General features: G+C 36.6%; 1 protein-coding gene across 1 annotated transcript; it reads left to right on the top strand.

Annotated features, from left to right (window-relative positions):
- The first annotated feature begins 799 nt into the window (after window positions 1-799).
- Window positions 800-3,023, top strand: LOC141664103 (uncharacterized). The gene has a single exon (XM_074469994.1). The coding sequence runs from the start codon at window positions 874-876 to the stop codon at window positions 2,761-2,763; it is 1,890 nt and encodes a 629-aa protein (XP_074326095.1). The 5' UTR covers window positions 800-873; the 3' UTR covers window positions 2,764-3,023.
- Window positions 3,024-21,818: the final 18,795 nt, after the last annotated feature.

The following is a 21,818-nucleotide window of genomic DNA, read 5'->3' as shown; positions in this document are numbered from 1 at the left end:
CAAAACAGATTACATAAAAGTTATTCCTAAATCCTTATACATGATTGGACGTACAACATATTCCTTTCACTGTTTTCGGTGGACATACAGGTTGGATCGCTCGAGAAACCAATATCTTCATTTTTAATTTTCAGAATATTTTTATTCAGTCAGTTAAGCAATCCGGAAACAAAGAGGCTAATTATTTAGTTCGTCTATTTATTTTTCAACCTGATTGTATGATCAATTGGGGGTTTGTCCCGATTGAGTTTTTTTCATTTTATTAATGAAATCTGCAATAAATTTGGCAAAAAAAAAAATAAAGTAAATTCTTTACCATACAATTAGCGGGAGCTACATAAGCCAATAACGTATACGTAAATTAGTTCCATCAAAGTAATGGAAGTAATGGGTACCCCCTTCTGCGAGGAATAGGGGAGAGTGTTTGGATAGCGATAATAAATTATCATAATCGAAAATGAGAATAAATAATATAAGAATGAGGTAAAACAAAATAAAAATGATAAAAGAAATTAAAGAGTGGGAACAACATGAGTTATATCTTAAAAAAAATGAGGTTTTCATTTCTTATATCTAAATTAATGTATGACGTAGGTTCTCGTAGCCATGAACCAAACTCTCTAAGTGTTAGTTTGTAAATTTTACTATCCCCGCGCTAGTTAATTGGTTAGGGCTTACAATTACCGGTAATTATTTCGAAAGGGTATGATTGTCACAAAAATGTACTCGGTACCTATTGTATTAGTTTCCCATTCACTTAATATACGCGCCCTCATTGCAAACCTACATTACTTGCAAATATATCTCCTATCTTTGCATACGCAGAGACACTCATGCTTATGAAGAAGTAACGTAAATTATAAGCAGCATCAAATGGACTCTTCCTCATCAATCAACCAAAGTACAACAACAACAACTATTACTACAAGTAGCACAAGTAGTAGTAGCAGCAGCAACGGTAGTGAGCTTTTCATCTGTTTCAACACTCGTCGCCGTCTTACAACAAGAATCTCAGCAAGACCTTCCATTCTAAGCCCTGCACGTGACCCTCAAATATCGCTTTCTACTTGTCGCACCATCAGCAGCAGTCGCAGACTCAGAACCAGCGGAAGCACAACCAGGCATCGTGGTCGTTTCTCTCCAATGTTTGCTGGTGCAGCCAAAAAGAGAGGCTCTGGCTTTGATAATCCCGAACCATCTTCTCCAAAAGTGACTTGCATTGGTCAAGTTCGGGTGAAGCCCAAGAAAAAAGGGATCAAGTTGAGAAATTCGCGGAGAAGGCAAAGTGGGGAAGTGAGTTTTAGATCACTGGATCAAATACAGAGACAGAGTAGTTATAATAATACTCAGTTTCAGCATTCTAGAAACCAGAGATGGGTACATTTGCCATCGTCTATTTGCGAGTCTTTTAATTGTCTAATTCCTTGTACATCACCGTGCGTTTGTGAAAATGACAAGGGTGATAAGAAGGAAGTAATAAATGAGGTGAAGGTGGTGCAAGAAAATATTAAAAAGGAGGAAGAAATGGAGATGTTGCCAATGAGGAGTGCTAGAAGACATATTTTCGATGAAATTGAGATTAATAACGAGGGCTTTGAAGTGAAGGATGACAAGGAGAAGAAGAATGTGAGTGTCCCGCCTAAGAATGCACTTCTGTTGATGAGGTCTAGATCTGATCCTGTTAAGATGGATGAGGATAAAAATGTAAATGTGCCACCTAAGAACGCGCTTCTGTTAATGAGGTGTAGATCTGATCCTGTCAAGATGGAAGCTCTTGTTAATAGGTGTTGGGAGCCTCAGTTACCTAAACAAGTAGAAGATGACGATGATGAACAGGCTGAGGAGGAAGTGGTTGAAGACAGTGATAAAGATGTACATGTAGATGTGGAACAGGTTGAAATGGTGAGCAAGGAAGGAAATCAAGAAGAAGAAACAGGTGATGAAAAGAGACTAGTAGTCGAAGATGAAGACGAGGACGAGAAAAATCTTGTGAACGCACTTGGAATTAATGTAGATGAAGAGAGTGAGGAAGATGATTATGAGATTGAGGCAATGGAAGACAAGAATGAAGATGAAAGTAGAGTAAGTTACAGTAATGCCTCATTTTCTCTACAGACAGATGATGATACAAGTGAAGCAGATGATGATCATGAATTACCTACATTGGAATCGGATACAGTTGATATATACGCAGAGAAGTTGAGCAATGTCGACATTTTGGAGGAGAAAATTACCCATGAAGATAAACTCCAAGTAAACAACGTTGAAGAAGATACAAGTACAAAACCAGAGGAAACAGAAGAGTTGGAAACAGATTACCATGCAAGAGCTATTGTAAAGAGAGAAACAGAGGTGATGAAAGAGGAGAGGAAAAGCTCAAAGCTCCCTGATTGTTTGCTACTAATGATGTGTGAGCCTAAACTATCAATGGAGGTTTCTAAAGAGACGTGGGTTTCTAAAAGAGACTTTGTTGAAGAAGAAGAAGTTAAGGTGGAAAAGGTGAGTGTTGAACGCAATGCTGCGAAATCTTCGTGTACTTTTTCGGCTTCAATGGCAGCAATGATAGAGCAAAAGTTGCTGAATGCGGCAGCTTACGAGCCGTTTGTGTTGACAAGGTGCAAGTCTGCACCGATCAGGACAGCTGGGGCTATTCAGCTGCCTCCGGATGGGTGGTACTGGAAGAATGAGGGACTTGAGAAGCATCGCCGTGGTGGTTTTCGTATCGGTGCAGCTGAGTTAGTAGCCTTTCAGTTGAGCCGGTAAAAAAGTTAAAATTTGGAGGAATGATGAATGGATTTTACAGGGAGCTGATGTGTGAAACTGGAATTACTGCTGTTATTTGCTGATTTTAGTGTCTTTTTCAATGTTTCCGTTAACAATATATCTCTAGTATTCTTTGTTCAAAAACATGCGTGTAATAAGTTTTTTTTTTTTTACCACTAGTAGTCCATGTAATGTAGCATCTTTCTGGTCTCTCTATAATTTGTTTGAAGTAATAATAAAACGGTCCTATTTAGTAACAAAGTTTGGGAAATAAAGGACTGGCTCGGAAGCACCAAGTTTAAATTATGACATATATTATGTTTAGGGTACTATATGTCAAGAAATCATAAGTAAAGGGTAGCAATAATAAGGTGATGGAAGTGTCTAAAGTATTTATGGGATAGAGGGAGGCCTGCTTGGTTTGTGGCATAGCTGTTGGTGTTATGTGTGAATGAATCTGTAACAAAAACATGTTTGTTCAGTTTCATCTCATTCCCCCCATAATAAACAAAAACACACCCAAGTTAGTGAGTGACAACATTCAACATTTAACGTGGCAGGGGTTACTTTTTACACTCTTCTCCCAAGTAAAAACCATATTTTGCTCTTATTAGTCATGGAAGATGCAATAAATCTTTTGAGGAGAGGACCACCCCAAAAAGGAGAGATTCTACATAACAACAAAAGTTGAAGAAGAAAGAAGAAGACAGTGATTAAAGTGGATCAGTGTAGCATACAGGGTACAGTAGCATGCAAAACGACTAATTACAAAGAATTGCTGATATTGACCGACTGACTCACACTTTGAATTTTTACTGCAGACTGACTATACAACAAACATGTTAAACATTTCAACCATTTTAATGTTGCAAAACGTGGTCATCAACTTTTGAATTATTCATGCCACAACTTGGGTCTGTTTCTTGAATAACTCAAGGGTTTAAGGGTATATTCAATTGGGATTTTAAAAATCTGATTATATTTAATTTGAATTTTATATAATTCATTAGAATTTGAAGATATTCATTTTGGATTTTAAAGATTCTTTTAAAATCTTAGAATATTCAATCAGAATTTTAAGAAATACTTCAAAATTGTGTGGTTTCAATCAATATTTAAAATAATCCATTAAAATATGATAATATTCAACAAGTCATGGATTTTTTTGGATTTAATATAATGATAAATTTCATTGGATTTGTTAGTGTATTTTGCATATTTTGAAATCCAGACAAATTAGATGAGATTTTAAAGGATTCTTCTAAAATCATCAAATTTGTACGTAGACATGTTTCCTCCGAGATTTCAATAAACAATCCTAATATCATATAATTATCATTTACTAATTAATTTTACAATATCCTAAAATTTATACGTAATTTTTAAAGATCAATACATCTATCACATCTTATTATTTTACATGTTTCCTCCCAAATTTCAATGAACACGATCTTTCGTTGTTCCCAAATCCTAATATCATATAATTATATTATTTATTAATTAATTTTATAATATCCTAAAATTTATATATGATTTATGAAGATCAATTTATCTATGACATCTTATTATTTTATTTATAATAAAATTTTTATATTTGTGTTGGATTCCCTTCAATTTGAGTGAATCCTCGTGCTAAAATTTATTTTCTCAGCTAAAAATAAAATTAAATGAAATATGCTCATACAATTTTAAATAGATTAAAAATAAAAAATATTCAATTGTTCGTTAGCTTCACTTATTATCCTCGTAAAAACATTAACTGATAATGTTGAATCATGCATCACACAAATTTAAACATGATGAGATGACCGATCTTTAAACACAGTGTTCATAGTGGATGATAAATTTGAATCAAATATATGAAGGCAACAATAACAGAGGACGGAAGCAAATAAAAAAGACGATGATGAAGGATAATATAACCAGAGTGAGAAACTGATAGGGAGTAAATAAATCCTAATTACGTAATTAATATTGCATTAATTATACGTGAATTGGGCTATAAGGCCCAATAAGAAGATGTATGACATTCAGACCAAAAAGGTTAACACATTGATCAGGCCTGATGGACCAGATCAGGCCTGACGGAACAAAGAAAGCCCAAAACCCTGAATATCAATTAATTTTGTAATTAGTTAATAAGGGAGAAAAACAGGTATTAAGATGAGTCCTGGTGATGATATAAATCCTTGTAGATTAGCCTCCAGGGAACCTCATGTGATAAGGAATCAGCTTCCTACTTCCTAGGACTCCAAAGTCCATTCTAATTCCAAGACTTGTCCACCAAGTCTCCTAACCCAAGTCCAAATCAAGGACTCCCAACATCTATATAAGGGGCAGGTTTTGTGCATGCCAAGTTCTCGGGACTTCAAAACCATCCATAGTCTCTAACTTGTAGGTTCCCCTTCCTTGAACGCTCTTAACCTTGTACAGCCCTTCCCAATTCGGGGCAAGCTTTCCTTTCTACCCAACGCCAGAGGCTTCCACTTTCCTCAAGACTAAGTCTCATTACTTGAAGAACCTTTCCTTAACCCTTAGATTGTAGTAGAACGAAGCCTTTTTCTGATATTCCACTATCTTCGCATGTGCTTCATCTCGTACTTCATCAATTAGATCCAGGGCTAATCTTTGCCCTTCCTCATTTTCTTCAGCGTTAAAGGCTTGAATCCTGGGAGACGAATGTGATATCTCTACAGGAACAACCGCTTCAGCTCCATATGCCAACATGAAGGGAGTGGCTCCAGTAGTGACTTTGCAAGTAGTTCTATAAGCCCATAGTATTGGGAGTATTTCATCCACCCAGTTATTCCTCGACTTTTCGATCCTCTTCTTTAGTCTATCCAGGATTATTCGATTCGCCACTTCCGCTTGCCCATTGGCTTGTGGGTGAGCCAAAGAGGTGAATCGTAACTCAATTTGATTCTCCTCACAATACTTCTTGAATTCCTCATTGTTGAATTGTGTTCCATTATCAGTGACTAGGATGTGGGGAATTCCATACCGACACATGATACTTTCCCACAGGAACTGTGCAACCTGCTTAGTTGTGATCTTGGCCAATGGCTTGGCTTCAATCCACTTAGTAAAATAGTCAATGGCTACAATTAAAAACTTCCTTTATGCCGTGGCCATGGGGAAGGGCCCAAGTATATCCATTCGCCACATAGCAAAGGGGATGGGTGAGTTGATGGAGGTCAACATCTCGGGGGGTTGTCTAACGACAGGTGCATGCTTCTGACAGCGGTCACACTTCCTCACATACTCTTTGGCATCAGCCATCATTTCTGGCCAATAGAAGCCTAAACGAGTTATCTTATGAGTTAAGGCCCTGCCCCCCAAGTGTTGCCCACAGATACCTTCATGTACTTTTTCAAGAGCCAAGCGTGCCTCATCGGGCCGGAGACATCTTAAGTAAGGAACCACGAAAGATCTTTTGTATAGGATTCCATCTATCAAAGAGTATCTTAGTGCTCGAACAACCAATTTTCGTGCTTCAGTAGCATCATTCGGCAACCAACCGGTTTGAATATGAGTCTTAATGAGATCTATCCATGACGTCCTCAAGCCTATAGGAGCTACAAGCTTAACATTAATGTTCCATGTCTTCAAAATGCGGAAGTACACACTTTCTGAACTTTCCTCTATCTCAGATGAATCAAACTTTGATAATGCATCTGCCTTAGCATTTTCCTCCCTCTGAATGTGCTCAACATGGCATTCATCGAATTGGGTCATTACAGCCCTTACTAGGCGAACATATTTAAAAATCGTATCATCCCTTGCCTCAAACTCTCCCTTCACCTGGGATATTACCAACTTCGAGTCCCACAGACTTTTAAGTTCTTCACTCTAAGTGTCCCTGCTAAGCCAAGACCAGCTATCAGGGCTTCATATTCTGCCTCATTGTTTGTGGTTGGGAAGTCTAACTTCATGGCATACTCAATTAAGAACCCATCAGGGCTTTGTAAAACCAAACCTGCTCCACTTGAATTTGTTTTTTATGCTCCATCAAAATAGAGAAACCAGTAATCTTTCTCCTTATCAACCTTTTCTTTGTCCTCCTTATCAACTTCCTTGTCTTGGGTATGGTATCTTCCTGCCCCCCGACTTCTTGGTTGGGTATGGTACATCCCACCACGAAGTCAGCCAATGCCTGGGCTTTTATCGCCGTTCTTGGCTTATACTTGATGTCAAATTCTCCCAACTCTATTGCCCACTTATCAGCCTCCCACTAGCCTTGGGACTATGAATGATATTTCTCAGGGGTTGATTTGTTAGCACCTCAATCTTGTAAGCCTGGAAGTAAGGACGCAACTTTCTCGAAGCCATTACTAAGGCTAAAGCAAACTTCTCAATAGTTGAATAATTCAATTCAGCTCCATGCAGAATTTTACTGACATAGTACACGGGTTTCTGGATTTTTAGTTCCTCCTTGACCAATACAGCTGTCAAGGCACTCTCTGAAACTGCCAAGTATAAGTATAAAACTTCATTCGAAGCTGGCTTGGCCAGCAACAGGCCCTGAGCTATATATTTCTTTAATTCCTCAAATGTCTTCTGGCTTTCTTCACTCCATACAAAATCCTTAACTTTCTTTAAAGACTTGAAGAACGATAAGCACTTATCCCCAGACTTGGAGATGAATCGTCCCAATACAGCAACCCTTCTAGTGAGCTTCTGAACATCTTTGATGGTTTCTGGTGGCTCCATGTCCAAGATTGCTTTTATTTTATCGGGATTGGCTTCGATTCCTCTCTTGGAGACCATCAATCCCAAAAACTTTCCAGACCCTACTCCGAAAGCACACTTCGTAGGATTTAACATCATCTTATGGTATCTCAGGACCTCAATAGCTTCCCTCAAATGGGTTATATGATCAGTCTTTACTAGACTTTTGATTAACATGTCATCTACATATACTTCCATGGTCTTGCCAATAAGATCCTCAAAAATCTTATTTACCAACCTTTGATAGGTAGCTCCTGCATTCTTGAGACCAAATGTCATAACAAGATAACAATAAACACCAAAGTCAGTGATGAATGATACCTTTGGAATGTCTTCCTCGTGCATCTTGATCTGATTGTATCCACTAAATCCATCCATAAAGCTCAGCATCTCATGCCCAGTAGTGGCATCTATCAAAGTGGCAATCCTTCGCAACGGAAAACAGTCCTTAGGGCATGCATCATTCAGATTAGTGAAGTCTACACACATCCTCCATTTTCCATTGGCCTTCTTCACCATTACAGGGTTTGTTAACCATTCCGGAAACTATATCTCCTTAATGAAACCAGCCTCCAAGAGTTTATCAACTTCTTGTTTAATAGCTTCTTGCCTTTCCGGAGCAAAGCTTCTTTTCTTTTGCTTCACTATTTTCCTATTTGGATCCACATTCAGCTTGTGAGTGATTAGTTTTGGGTCTATTCCTGGCATATCAGCTGCCGACCATGCGAACACATCACTATTTTCTTACAAATATTTCACCAACTTTCCTCTAAGGGGCTCTTCTAGTGTTGCTCCAATGAAAGTCATTTTCTCAGGATCCTCGGGGGCCGAAGGAATCGTAAACAAGTCTTTTGTTGGCTTCCCTTGTTTCTCATCATTCTCTCGGATATCCAGATCTTCAATAGGCAGAACTTGCCCCCCAACTCCATCTGCCCTTAGAGAGGCTATATAACAACTCCTCACCATTTTTTGATTTCCTCTCTCTTCTCCGATCCCATCCCGGGTAGGAAACTTCATAACTTAATGGTAGGAAGAAGGGACTGCCTTGAAGGCGTGTATCCCTGTTCTTCCCATGATAGCGTTGTAAGCCGAACTAGCCTTCACTACCACAAAGTCCAACATATGAGTTGCTTGCCTCGGTTCTTGTCCTATGGTTGTTGGCAACTTGATTATCCCTTCTACGGATCATTTCACTCCCGCGAATCCTTATATCCGCATGTCGGTTGGGGTCAATTGGGAGTCATTATATCCTATCCTTAAAAAGGTGTCATGGAGCAAAATATCCACTGAAGCACCATTATCCATAAGGACCCTTCTCACCGGGCTGTTCCCTATTATCGAGGTGATGACCAGTGGGTCGTCATGGGGAAATTTCACACCCTCCAGATCAGAATCATCAAAAGACATTGTTACTTCTGTCCTAGCCCTCTTCGGGGCTTCCCCAACAATATGCATAACTTCTCGGGCATACGCTTTCCTAGAGTTCTTAGATAGTCCAATAGCAGTTGGCCCTCCAAAAATTGTGTTTATCACAGGCCCTCGAGGCCGCGGCCTTCCAAAAATTGCATTTATAACCGGTCCTCTAGGCTGGGGATTCCGCCCCTGATCATCTTGGTCCCTCCTACGATCTTCAAAGTTCTTTCTTCCATTATTATTCGTATCCCCTCCTTCTCCAGTGTATTTGTTCAATCTTCCTTTTCGAATGAGGAACTCAATTTCATCTTTCAGTTGTCTACACTCATCGGTGTCAATACTTGCTCTTCCATCGATTAGAGTGATGTTTTCTGAGCTAGTTCGATCAGGATCCTAATCGAAATCGATCAGGAATCCTGATCGAAGATTCAATCGACCAGAGTGACAATATCACAGTAAGTTTGATCAGGATCTTGATCGAAATCGATCAGGAATCCTGATCGAAGATTCAATCGACCAGAGTGACAATATCACAGTAAGTTCGATCAGGATCCTGGTCGATTTTGACTAGGATTTTTGATCGATTTGGTATGACCCCTGATCAATTTGAAGCCATAAAATGAGGAAAAATCCCAGAATTAAGGGAAAAATCCAGAAAAAATGAGGAAAAATCCCAGAATTCAGGGAAAAATCCAGAAAAATGAGGAAAGATCCCAGAATTTAGGGAAAATTCCGGGAAATTAATATAATAGAGATAAAAGCAAATCATTGTAAATGTGTAGGTCGCTCCACACTTTACACAAAACGATACCCTGTAAGGGAATGAGTGAACTTAACTTTTGGAAAATCTTATACGGTTTCCCAAAAGTTGGGGGGCAAATGATAGGGAGTAAATAAATCCTGATTACGTAATTAATATTGCATTAATTATACGTGAATTGAGCTATAAGGCCCAATAAGAAAGATGTATGACATTTAGACCAAAATGGTTAACACATTGATCAGGCCTGATGGACCAGATCAGGCCTGACGGAATAAAGAAAGCCCAAACCCTGAATATCAATTAATTTCGTAATTAGTTAATAACGGAGAAAAACAGCTATAAAGATGAGTCCTAGTGAGGATATAAATCTTGTAGATTGGCCTCCAAGGAACCTCATGGGATAAGGAATCAACTTCCTACTTCCTAGGACTCCAAAGTCCATTCTAATTCCAAGACTTGTCCACCAAGTCTCCTAACCCAAGTCCAAATCAAGGACTCCCAACATCTATATAAGGGGCCTCACCCCACAAATCAGAACTACGTTTTTTGACTTGATCCTTGGCAATCAGCAAGGTACGTAGGCATCTTGTTAAAGCAGATTGAGTCACGAAATACAAGAGCAGTCAAATCGAGCCACGAAGCTCACGTTCCTTAGTAATAAATCCAGCAATTATATACCTTAGTTTTTAATCCATAACAGAAATATATGAATAATGACTGATAAGTTAAACTTGTTACTTAAATCTTGCTATTATTATGAATTATAATATTGTTATTAGTTGATATATGAAATTGTAAAATAAAAAAATATTAGAAAATCAATCCATTAAAATCCATGAGATTTTATTTAATCTACCAAAATTAATGTATCAAAATCTACTTAAAATTAAAAAAATCAATATCCAAATATTTGTAAAATTAAAAAAATCCATAAATTTACAATATTCATTAAAATTCATGGATTATTATAAATCCGTTAAAATGTAAGACGAATACGCCCCTATATTTCTTCTTATAAAAAACTTGAGCACAACGAAGGATCTGATGTATATATAATTTGCTAAGATTTGCATCATGTATATATTTGTTTTTTTTTTACTTTATGGACAAGAGTACAACGTCAAATATCTAAAAAAACAGACAAGCATATATTACAACTCTGCAATATATTGTACTTTTTTTAACCAAAATAATTAAGTTGGATACTATATTATCTTTAATACTTCCTTATATGGAAAGTCATGATAAGAAGATTTTTCCAAATAAGAAATTATCTCTAATACTTCCTTAGATGGAAAGTCATAATAGTTTAAACTATTATGACTTCTTCAAGTCAGGAGAGAACAAAAATGGATTCAAAACGGAAAGAAGAGTACTTCTTAAATTTGATGATGATGATAATGATGATGATGGTTTCAAATGGACTAATAATCTATGACCTCATAATTTAATCTATATTAATATACTTAAATCATACTCAGACAGACTGCGATGGGGTTTTGATGATTACAACAACAGAGTCTGGGTTGAGAAGACCATGCACGCAGCTTATTAGAAACCTAACTTGTAGCTATAGCAGTAACTAACAACATCATAATAGGGGCGACTAACCGTTTCTTTGATTTTAAGCTCTCTGATGGAAAGCTAAACTTAGAAATGAATCCTTCTGTGCAGTGTGTGCTCACACAAGGACAACAATTACTTCCATCACTCTGCTTTCATACTTCCTCTTGTACCTTTTGCCTCTTTCATACAAATGTTGAGAAACTACCACACTAGTGCCTTCTTTTCTCATAAGTATGCCACATTATGAAATTCCTCTAAGCTATTTACAGAAGCCACTTATATAAGGGGAAGCATCACTTACTTGCACTTTACTTTCTAATCACATCCACAGTGTGGATTTTTGGCCCGACAGACCTTCACTAATGATGATTGTTAGGTCCCGAATTATCGTAAAAGGGGGTTGAATACGATGATCACTGTTAGGTCACACACATTGTAGAAGGGTGTTGAATACTGTGTATAGAACAATCAAATCAAATTCAAAATAACACAAGTAACAGAAAACAAATTGTATTCAATGCAATAAACTCTATTACAATATGGAACTGTCATCTCTCAGTGACGAACAAATATCACGAGTGCTGCTAGGGTTACAATGAATAATATTCTTGATAATTATAACACTTATAGTGTAAACCCTATGTCTGTGTTTATATACTACACAGTTACAAGATAATCGCTAATTGATATGGAATATAATTCTGCTTCCTAAAATATATCAATCAGATATCTCTTCTTCCAAGTATTCCATTCTTCATGGAATTCCTTCTTCATGCATATCTCTTCTTACGTTTGTCTCGATCTTCTTTCCTTTCAATCAGCCGTCTTCCTTATCTGAAAGTTTCCTTTAAATTCTGATATTATCTCCTGATAAATATCTCCTGAACCTTAAGTACTGATCACTTAAGTTCTGACTTCAGTATAAGTGCTGATTTCAGTTAAGTACTGATTTGTCCTGTTTAAATAACATCTGAAAACTGAACATAAATCATATTAGTCATGGCATTATCAAATATATCTAACAATCAGAATTTGCTTGTATCCTTATCCAATTTTGTTGCAGTGGCCATGAGAGTGGATGCACTTGAACAATCTTGCATTCCAAATTTCTTCATTCTGGTTGAGGTAGAACAGTTTTTTGTCAATAGTTCCTCTGTTAAATCCACTTTCCAGAAGAAACTGAGCTAAAGTCTCATACCATGCTCTTGGAGCTTGCTTAAGGCCATAAAGTGCTTTATCAAGCCTGTAGACATGATTTGGATATTTGGGATCTACAAAGCCTGGAGGTTGTTGAACATATACTTCCTCTTCCAATTCTCCATTGAGAAAAGCACTTTTCACATCCATTTGAAAGACAGTAAACTTTTTATGAGCAGCATAAGCCAAAAATATCCTTATGGCTTCCAATCTAGTAACTGGTGCAAATGTTTCATCATAATCAATTCCCTCATGTTGAGAATATCCTTTTGCAACCAACCTTGCTTTATTCCTTGTAATTATGCCATCACTATCAGTTTTGTTTCTAAACACCCACTTTGTACCAACAACAGATCTGTTCTTTGGTCTTGGCACTAGGGTCCAGACTTTGTTTCTTTCAAATTCATTTAACTCTTCCTGCATTGCTTGCACCTAATCAGCATCATGAAGAGCTTCTTCTACTTTCTTTGGTTCAGTCTGAGAAAGAAAAGAATTAAAGAGACATTCACTTGAAGTAGCTGTTCTAGTTCTAACACCTGCATCAGGATTTCCAATTATTAAGTCAGGTGTATGTGATTTAGTCCACTTCCTTGCAGATGGAAAGTTTTCTCTAGAACTGGATGCTCCCCCATGATCCATGTTATCTTCATCAACATTTTCTGATGCTCCCCCTGAAACTATGCTCTCTCAGTTTGATCCTTCAGAATTCAAGTTTTCAGAACTATCAGAACTTGGCTTATCAGAACTTGATGAATCAGAACTTGAAGAGCCAGTTGTATGTTCTGATGCTTCTTGAGATGTGGTTGTATCTTCAGTATGCTCCCCCTGCACAGGTGCATCTTCCTTTGACGTAGTCACCACAGTTTTAATAACATCAGAGTTTAATCCATCAGAGTTTGTAGTATCAGGATTTAGACTGTCAGGATTTTCAGTATCAGAATTTAAGTCTTCATTTTTGAATCTCAGCTGATCATGATCATTGAAATCTTCAAGTCCAGTAATCTTCTTATCATCAAAGGAGACGTTGATAGATTCCATGACAACCCTTGTTCTTAAATTATAGACTCTGAAGGCTTTTGTGGAAAGTGGATATCCAACAAAAATTCCTTCATCAGCATTTAAGTCAAATTTGGATAGCTGTTCAGGATGAGTCTTAAGAACAAAACACTTGCATCCAAATACATGAAAATACTTCAGATTTGGCTTCTTTTTCTTTACCATCTCATATGGTGTCTTTCCTTGCTTGTTAATAAGTGTTGCATTCTGAGTAAAATAAGCAGTCTGCACAGCTTCATCCCAAAAATAGGTTGGTAGCTTTGCTTCATCAAGCATAGTTCGTGCAGCTTCAATAAGAGTTCTATTCTTTCTCTCAACAACTCCATTTTGCTGTGGAGTTCCAAGAGCAGAAAATTTCTGCTTGATTCCATGGTCTTTGCAGAACTCTTCCATTGTCAAATTCTTGAACTCAGTGCCATTATCACTTCTTATTATCTTCACAGAATCTTTGACCAATTTATCCAGTTGCTTGACATGATCAATCAAGATAGATGCAGTTTCACTTTTTGTGTGCAAGAAATACACCCATGTGTATCTGGCGAACTCATCCACTATGACCATAGCATATTTCTTCTTTGCAATAGACATGACAGTCACTGGACCAAATAGATCAACATGTAGTAGGTGATAAGGCTCAAGACTTGATGATTCGGTCTTGCTCTTGAATGAAAATTTTCTTTGTTTAGCCTTCTGACAAGAATCACAAATGCCATCATGAGCAAATACTGACTTTGGCAGTCCTCTCACAAGATCTTTCTTGACTAGTTCATTTATATTGTTGAAATTTAAATGAGAGAGTTTCTTGTGCCAATTCCCGCTTTCTTCAATTGATGCTCTACTCACAAGACAGATTGCAGACCCATCAGTACTTGTTGAAAGCTTGGCTTCATAAATGTTACCATGCCTTTATCCTTTCAGAACAACTTTGCCTGTAGATTTGCTTATAATTTCACAGTGTTCTTCAAAGAAATCCACATGATAACCTCTATCACAGATTTGACTAACACTCAACAGATTGTGTTTAAGTCCTGAGACTAGAGCCACTTCTTTAATGATGACATTCCCAAGATTGATATTTCCATATCCCAATGTTTTTCTAATGTTACCATCTCCATAAGAAACACTTGGGCCAGCCTTCTTCACAAATTCTGATAGCAGGGCTTTATTTCCAGTCATATGTCCTGAACATCCACTGTCCAGAACTAGGATGTTTTTCCTATTGCCCTACAATCACAAAGACCACTAATGATTAGTTTTAAGGATTCAAACTTGCTTGGATCCTATGGCCTTATTAAGTTTGTTAACATTTGCAGCGGATTTAGCATTAGAGTTTATGTTAACATTTTTCTTATCAGTATTTATACTATCAGACTTTGTATCAGAACGTACACTAGAAGGAATAATGCTAACTTTCTTTAAAAAAGGTTTTATTCGATAATAATCATAGTACAAACTATGATATTCCTTACAAGTATAAATGGAATGCCATAAACTACCACAATGAAAACAAGGATTTTGTGGCCTATATCTAACAGACTGACTCTTAACTCCTGACTTTGAAGGTAAGGAGTTTATTTTCTTATTCTTCCTGCAAAAAGAAGCCAGATGGTTAGAACTTCCACAGTTATGACATGTTTTTCTAGGAGCATTAGGAACAGGCTTATAATCATTGCTTTTATTTACACCTTCCTTTCCATTCCTATTTTTCCTAGGTGACTTTACCTTGTTTATATTCTTTACATCTTTTGGCTTATGCTTAAGCTACTTCTTTATCATTAAGCCCATGTTTACTTCAGTTGTCTTTTCCTATTTTAGTTTGTCAGAAATTAATTCCTCTTTAACTTCTGATTTTTCAGTTTCAGACTTTACAACTACAAACTTAACAGGTTTTAACTTTGGCTTTTGTTTAACAACTATAGGCTTAATTTCTACAGTTCCTTTATCATTCTTATCATCTCCATAACCTAAGCCCTCTTTCCAGTTTCCACTACTTAACAAATTCTGAGTTGTTCTGCCAGAGTTAGTCCAAGTCCTTATAATCTCTCTTTCCTTTTCTAGCTCAGTTTTTAGAGATTCATTCATTTTAAGTACTTATCCCTAACATAGAAAGCATCATCTTTATCTTTCTGAGTTTGATGGAACATGACTAACTCTTTTTCTAGCTTATTTTTACAGCTCTGATACCACTTGTTAGGTCACACACACTGTAGAAGGGGGTTGAATACAGTGTATAGCACAATCAAATCGAATTCAAAATAACACAAGTAACAGAAAACAAACTTTATTCAATGCAATAAACTCTGTTACAATATGGAACTGTCCTCTTTTTACAAGCAAGATTCTCAGAAGTTAATCTTTCACATGTTAAAGTTTGATCTCTATAACTAATAAACATGGTTTTAAGATATCTTCTCAACTCATTAATATCATCAGTATGAGAGGCATAAGTAGTTTGAGGTACCTTTAACTCAGCAGCTTCAGGACTGCTATCAGCATTTGCCATATCAGCATTTGACATCAAGGCATACTTCTCCTCACTTTCAGAATCTGAAGTGTCTGTCCAGCTTTTCTTCTTTGTGACAAGAGCCTTGCCTTTGTCACTCTTCATTTTCTTGCAATCAGGAGATATGTGGCCTTTCTCACCACAGTTGTAGCATTTGACATTTGAGTGATCTCCTCTGTCAGACTTCCCTCATTTGCCTTCAGATTTTCTGAAATTCTTCTTATCAGAACTTGCACCTTTCCTAGAAAACCTCTTTCCCTTCCTGAACTTCCTATATGCAATCCTTGTGATTCCTTTCACCATAAGAGCACACAGCTTTATCATCTCTTCATCAACATCCATCTCAGGCAAGCTTTCAGTTTCTGAGTCATCATCACTATCAGAACTTGATGACTCAGTATCAGACTTTGTGATGAGTGCTTTTCCCTTGCCTTTCCTTGAGGTAGCTGCCTTGGGGGATTCTTCTTCAGCCTTAAGAGCAACCGTCCTTGACTTTCCTCCTTTCCTCTTGCTTCTTTGTTCCATCTCAAGTTCATGAGTCTTGAACATCCCATAAATTTCATCAAGAGTTGTTTCTTCAAGATTATAGTTGTCTCTTATAATTGTTGCCTTCAAATCCCAACTTTCAGGAAGAGCTAACAGGAATTTAAGATTTGAATCTTCAATATCATACTCCTTATCAACTAGTGACAAATCATTCAAGAGTTTGACAAATCTGTCATATAAATCAGTCAATGACTCATTAGGCTTTGAGTCAAAGTGTTCATACTCTTGAGTGAGTATTGTCTTCCTGTTCTTCTTAATCGAATCAGTTCCCTGGCACCTTGTCTCCAAGGCATCCCATATCTCCTTTGCAGTCTTGCAGTTAATTACCCTGTTTGACATTACATTATCAATGGCACTATGCAGCAAGTGTCGTACCTTATCATCCTTAGCAATTGAAGCAATATCTTCAGCAGTGTAATCACTCTTCTCCTTTGGTACAGACTTTGCTGCTTCACTTGCAACTACAACAGCGAGTTTTGTTGGCTTGTGAGGTCCTTCATGGATTCTGTCAAGATATTCTGGATCAGTAGCTTCCAGAAACATAGTCATCCTCACCTTCCATATGGAATATTCAGATGGCTTCAGTATGGGAACTCTAATAGCCTCATATCAACTATGGATTTGAGTCTTTGGTGGTTCTTCAGTTTTGGTGGGCTTGGTTGGAGTTTCTGCTTCAGACATGATTGTTTTTAGATCTCAAACTGTTTGTGTGTTAACAGATAGGCTCTGATACCACTTGTTAGGTTACACACTGTAGAAGGGGGTTGAATACAGTGTATAGCACAATCAATTCGAATTCAAAATAACACAAGTAACAGAAAACAGACTTTATTCAATGCAATAAACTCTGTTACAATATGGAACTGTCCTCTCTCAGTGATGAACAAATATCACGAGAGCTTCTAGGGTTACAATGAATAATATTCTAGATAATTATAACACTTATAGTGTAAACCCTATGTCTGCGTTTATATACTACACAGTTACAAGATAATCGCTAATTGATATGGAATATAATTCTGCTTCCTAAAATATATCAATCAGATATCTCTTTTTCCAAGTATTCCATTCTTCATAGAATTCTTTCTTCATGCATATCTCTTCTTACGTTTGTCTCGATCTTCTTTCCTTTCAATCAGCCACCTTCCTTATCTGAAAGTTTCCTTTAAGTTTTGATATTATCTCCTGATAAATATCTCCTGAGCCTTAAGTACTGATCACTTAAGTTCTGACTTCAGTATAAGTGCTGATTTCAGTTAAGTACTGATTTGTCCTGTTTAAATAAGATCTGAAAACTAAACATAAATCATATTAGTCATGACATTATCAAATATATCTAACAATCACTAAATTAAAAAATTCTTTCGAATTTTTTGCGGATATAAAATTTAGTGCTCGGTTAGTGGTTATGTGTTCTTGAGAGGAATAATGTTTAGGAATATAAAACGAGGAACACAAGATATTCGGGGAAATATATATTCATATATAAATCCGCAAGGGGTGTTTCTACACTCTAGTAAATAAATTTACTAGTTACAATCTAAGAACAACAAAGTTCCTAACTTCTACAAAGATTTACAAATCAAATCCTATACAGTGATCTAGCTTTTGATTGTACTAGGATTTAATTACTGGGTAACGTTTATAATGCCCCTAAGAATATACAAGAGTTAAACCGGGTATTATAATGTTATTCTGGTGAGAAGTTAAACGGATAAACAAAAAACTTAAACTTCTCTGTAAATTCTTTGTTGCAATCTTCAGCTCTTTTGGGAGAGAAGAAGATGAACAGAACAATACAATTTCTAAATTGCTTCTGCTTCTCTGTGTAGACTTTATATCAATAATGTGTGGCTGAGGAGTGAGCTGACCGGGAATATTCTTGTAACCTGTGACTAACAAAAACTAACTGGCGACTGGTTTATTTTCCGCCAACCTGCGACTAGAAAAACCAACTAGCGACTACAGGAGGCTAACCTGAGACTAAATATAAACAAAACAAAACAAAAACAAACAAGGTTTCCTAACCTGCGACTAACAAAACAGAAACAAGTTAACTTGTTTACTTATTTATATCAATCACTAACCTGCGACCAAATGTTGGCCAGTTTTGTTTTATTTTTTTTTATTTTCTTTATTTTTCTTTTTCTTTTTTTCTTTTCCTTTTTTTTTGTTTTTCCTTTTTCTATTTACTTTTCTTTTTCTTTTTATTTTGTTTTCTTTTTGTTTTCTTTTTCTTTTTCTTTTCTTTTTATTTTTCTTTTATTTAAGTTTAAATTGTAACTAAATTAATTAATAAAATAAACTTAAATATAACTTATATAAATAAACTAATTTAGATTTATAAAATAAACTTATTTAAAGTTTATAAAATAAATCATTTTAAGTTTATTAAATAAATTATATTAAAGTCCATTAAATAAATTTATTTAATTTAACAATTAAACTTTGAGCTTCGACAATCCCTCGAGCCGCTTAGCTGTATACCCTGTGTACCTCTTCTCGTACTTTAGCAGATAAAAGTTCAATTCAAGTATGTTCCTCAACTTAACAATTCTTCTAAAAATAATATCCAGATTCCTTTCACGAGCTGTTGACGCCTAGTGCAACTGGTCTGGTTCACAGAAGACCAACTCCGATTCAGGTCTTCGTGTTATGCCTTTGATTACATTGTTAAGCTTCCAACAACTTAATCGCTTTGAACACTGACTGTCAATAAACAATTGTACTTTCACTGGAATCCTTTCTGGTTCTTTAGACAACGTCTTCATTGCTACTACAATCTTGAATACTTCTTTCACTGTTCTTCACCGATGCTTGAACATATAAATGAACTCCTGTCGGTGAGTATAACTTCAAGACTGCATCTATCTTCTTTAACCTCTGTCTATACCCTGTCTTCAATTCTTCAGATTTCTATGCTTTGAACACAGTCTATCTTCAATCAATGCCAATACACTAAAATCTTCTGGTAGCACTCATACACTGAATCTTCATCATTTCTAAAACCTTGAAAGTCTTTAACCTTTATTCTTCACCGAGGCATGAAAATATTAATGAGCTTCTTTCAGTGACCTGTAAACAGACTTCAAGCTTTCTTCAATTCATTTGATTCTTTGGATTTGCCTTATCTTCATTTCTTCCTGATTTCTTGTGTAGACGTAGTATTATTAACCTGTCATGTTCTAGTGTTGTTCTTGTGTTGAGTTATCACGTAACTGTCAATACAGCTACGCAGTCTCACCAACAATCTCCCCCTATTTGATTGTTAATCCTAACAAACAAATTAAATAGAGAGGATAACTCAACTAACAACTTGAAAAAGTAAAGTATCAGGACTTGTAAATAATGCTACTTGTTTTCTGGATCAAATACCGTATTTCCAGATTTCTTCAGTAACTAAAATGAAAGATGCTTGTTCCTCTAGCATTGAATTGATCTTCAAGTATTTTCATCTATATTTCCTTGGTTCTTCAAATCTTTTGCCAGATAATAATTCTCAGTCTTGAAGTAATCATCAGCTGCTTCTTTTTTACACCCACATTTCCTAATGAGAAGCGCATATCTCTCTTTCTACTCCCCCTATGAGAATCAACTGCTTAAAGAAGATCACCTTCGTTTACCACCTGTCCCGTATAATAGGATCCGCAGATAAGAACTAATGGTACTCCCCTTTTGGAAAACAGCTTCTCCCCTTATGAAGAATAGTGATGAACCAAATCACTTCTTCTGATCACGAGGAAATCACCTTCGTGTTTACCACCTCTCCTGTACAATAGGATCCGTAGTTACGAACAATGGTATGGTGTAGTGTACATATGCTTTACCTTTTTCCTCCTGCCTGTTATTTCTCCCCCTTAGTTGAGGAATCCTCCAAACTATTACTTAAGCTTTTATCTCCCCCTTAAAGAAGGAATGTATGCCATTGTCTGAAGGAGTTCTCATATTTTACTTGGTTGGAAAAGAAATAACAAGTCAGAGTCTGATCAACCATATCCCATTAAATTCTGCAAGAATGACTTCACTGTTGATCATCATGTTAACCAATATTCCCAACTCCTTATACCTCCCAACTGTGAGATCACCAACTGTTACCAATTGTTAGCTCCCAACTTGTTAGGTCCCAAAGTATTCTAGTCCAATCTGTAAATGTTAGGTCCCTAAGAGTTAGGTTCCAATCATAAATAGATTCGAGACCTGAAATATCAAGAACCATGTTTAGGGATAGGGAATGGGATACGGTGTTTCTCTTTCTTCCTCACTGTGAGTGTGTGATTATATTTCGTGTACCTCACAAGTGTTTCACTCTTCCCTCCACTCATGTTTACACTCATTCTCGCAAGTGTATCACTCCTCTCATAGCTCCAAAATCCAGCTGTACCTGCAAGGAAAATCACCTTAGCCATTCTTAAGGAGGTCACAGATGATGCAATGGGAGTTCGCAAATCCCCATCCTTGTTAGACTCGTCAGATGAATCTATGTCATAATCTACAAGTTGCTAGTTTCCCTTTTAGGGTTCCCGATTTGAACTCTGGGAAAGTAAACAATAATCCAAAGAATTTAGCATAAGGATCAAGGTTCCCTTCTAATATATGTGAAGACATTTCCTTGTGACTCATTGGGTGATATCTGAATCATTGTCAACAAGTTGCCGATATGCACCTTTGTCAGATCCATTATCCGCAGATGCATCCAGAAGATTTAATACTGGGGAGGTAGACACTGACCATTGATATATGGCTTGTTAGGAATATATTGTGAACTTGATGATAAATTAAACAAAACACCTTAGTAGATTTAACTTAGTGAATTTTGTAGCACTTGACGGATGATCAAATATAGTCCCGACGGATGATGATTTGACATCCATCGAGTGAGTAGCTTATGTAATAATAAGTATTGTATCACATTTCTGTAAATAACTTTATGTAGATTCTGTAGGAGCATATGAGTCATGTTGACTACTAGTAGATATGCATAATAGGTTGATTAATTGTAAATATGAGATGTCTTATAATTCTGTATATGTGAAATGGAGTCAAGTGACAAATAGCTACCCGACGGATGATCAACAAAGCTACCTGATGGATGATCAACAAAGCCACCCGACGGATGACAAGCATGTACCCGACGGATGACAAGCATGTACCCGACGGATGATCAAATTCAAATATCTGTTGACGGTGACAACACAGTCACATACGTCGAGTGTTTGCAAAAGGAATGTGGCATCCTGTTTAGCAGGGATTTGAGAACAAAGAAGCATTACCATTTCCATACTA

Source organism: Apium graveolens, chromosome 6 (genome assembly GCF_009905375.1).
Source record: "Apium graveolens cultivar Ventura chromosome 6, ASM990537v1, whole genome shotgun sequence".
Taxonomy (NCBI): Eukaryota; Viridiplantae; Streptophyta; class Magnoliopsida; order Apiales; family Apiaceae; genus Apium; species Apium graveolens.
Note: the sequence above shows the minus strand (reverse complement) of the source record. Positions and strands in the feature narration are given on the sequence as shown.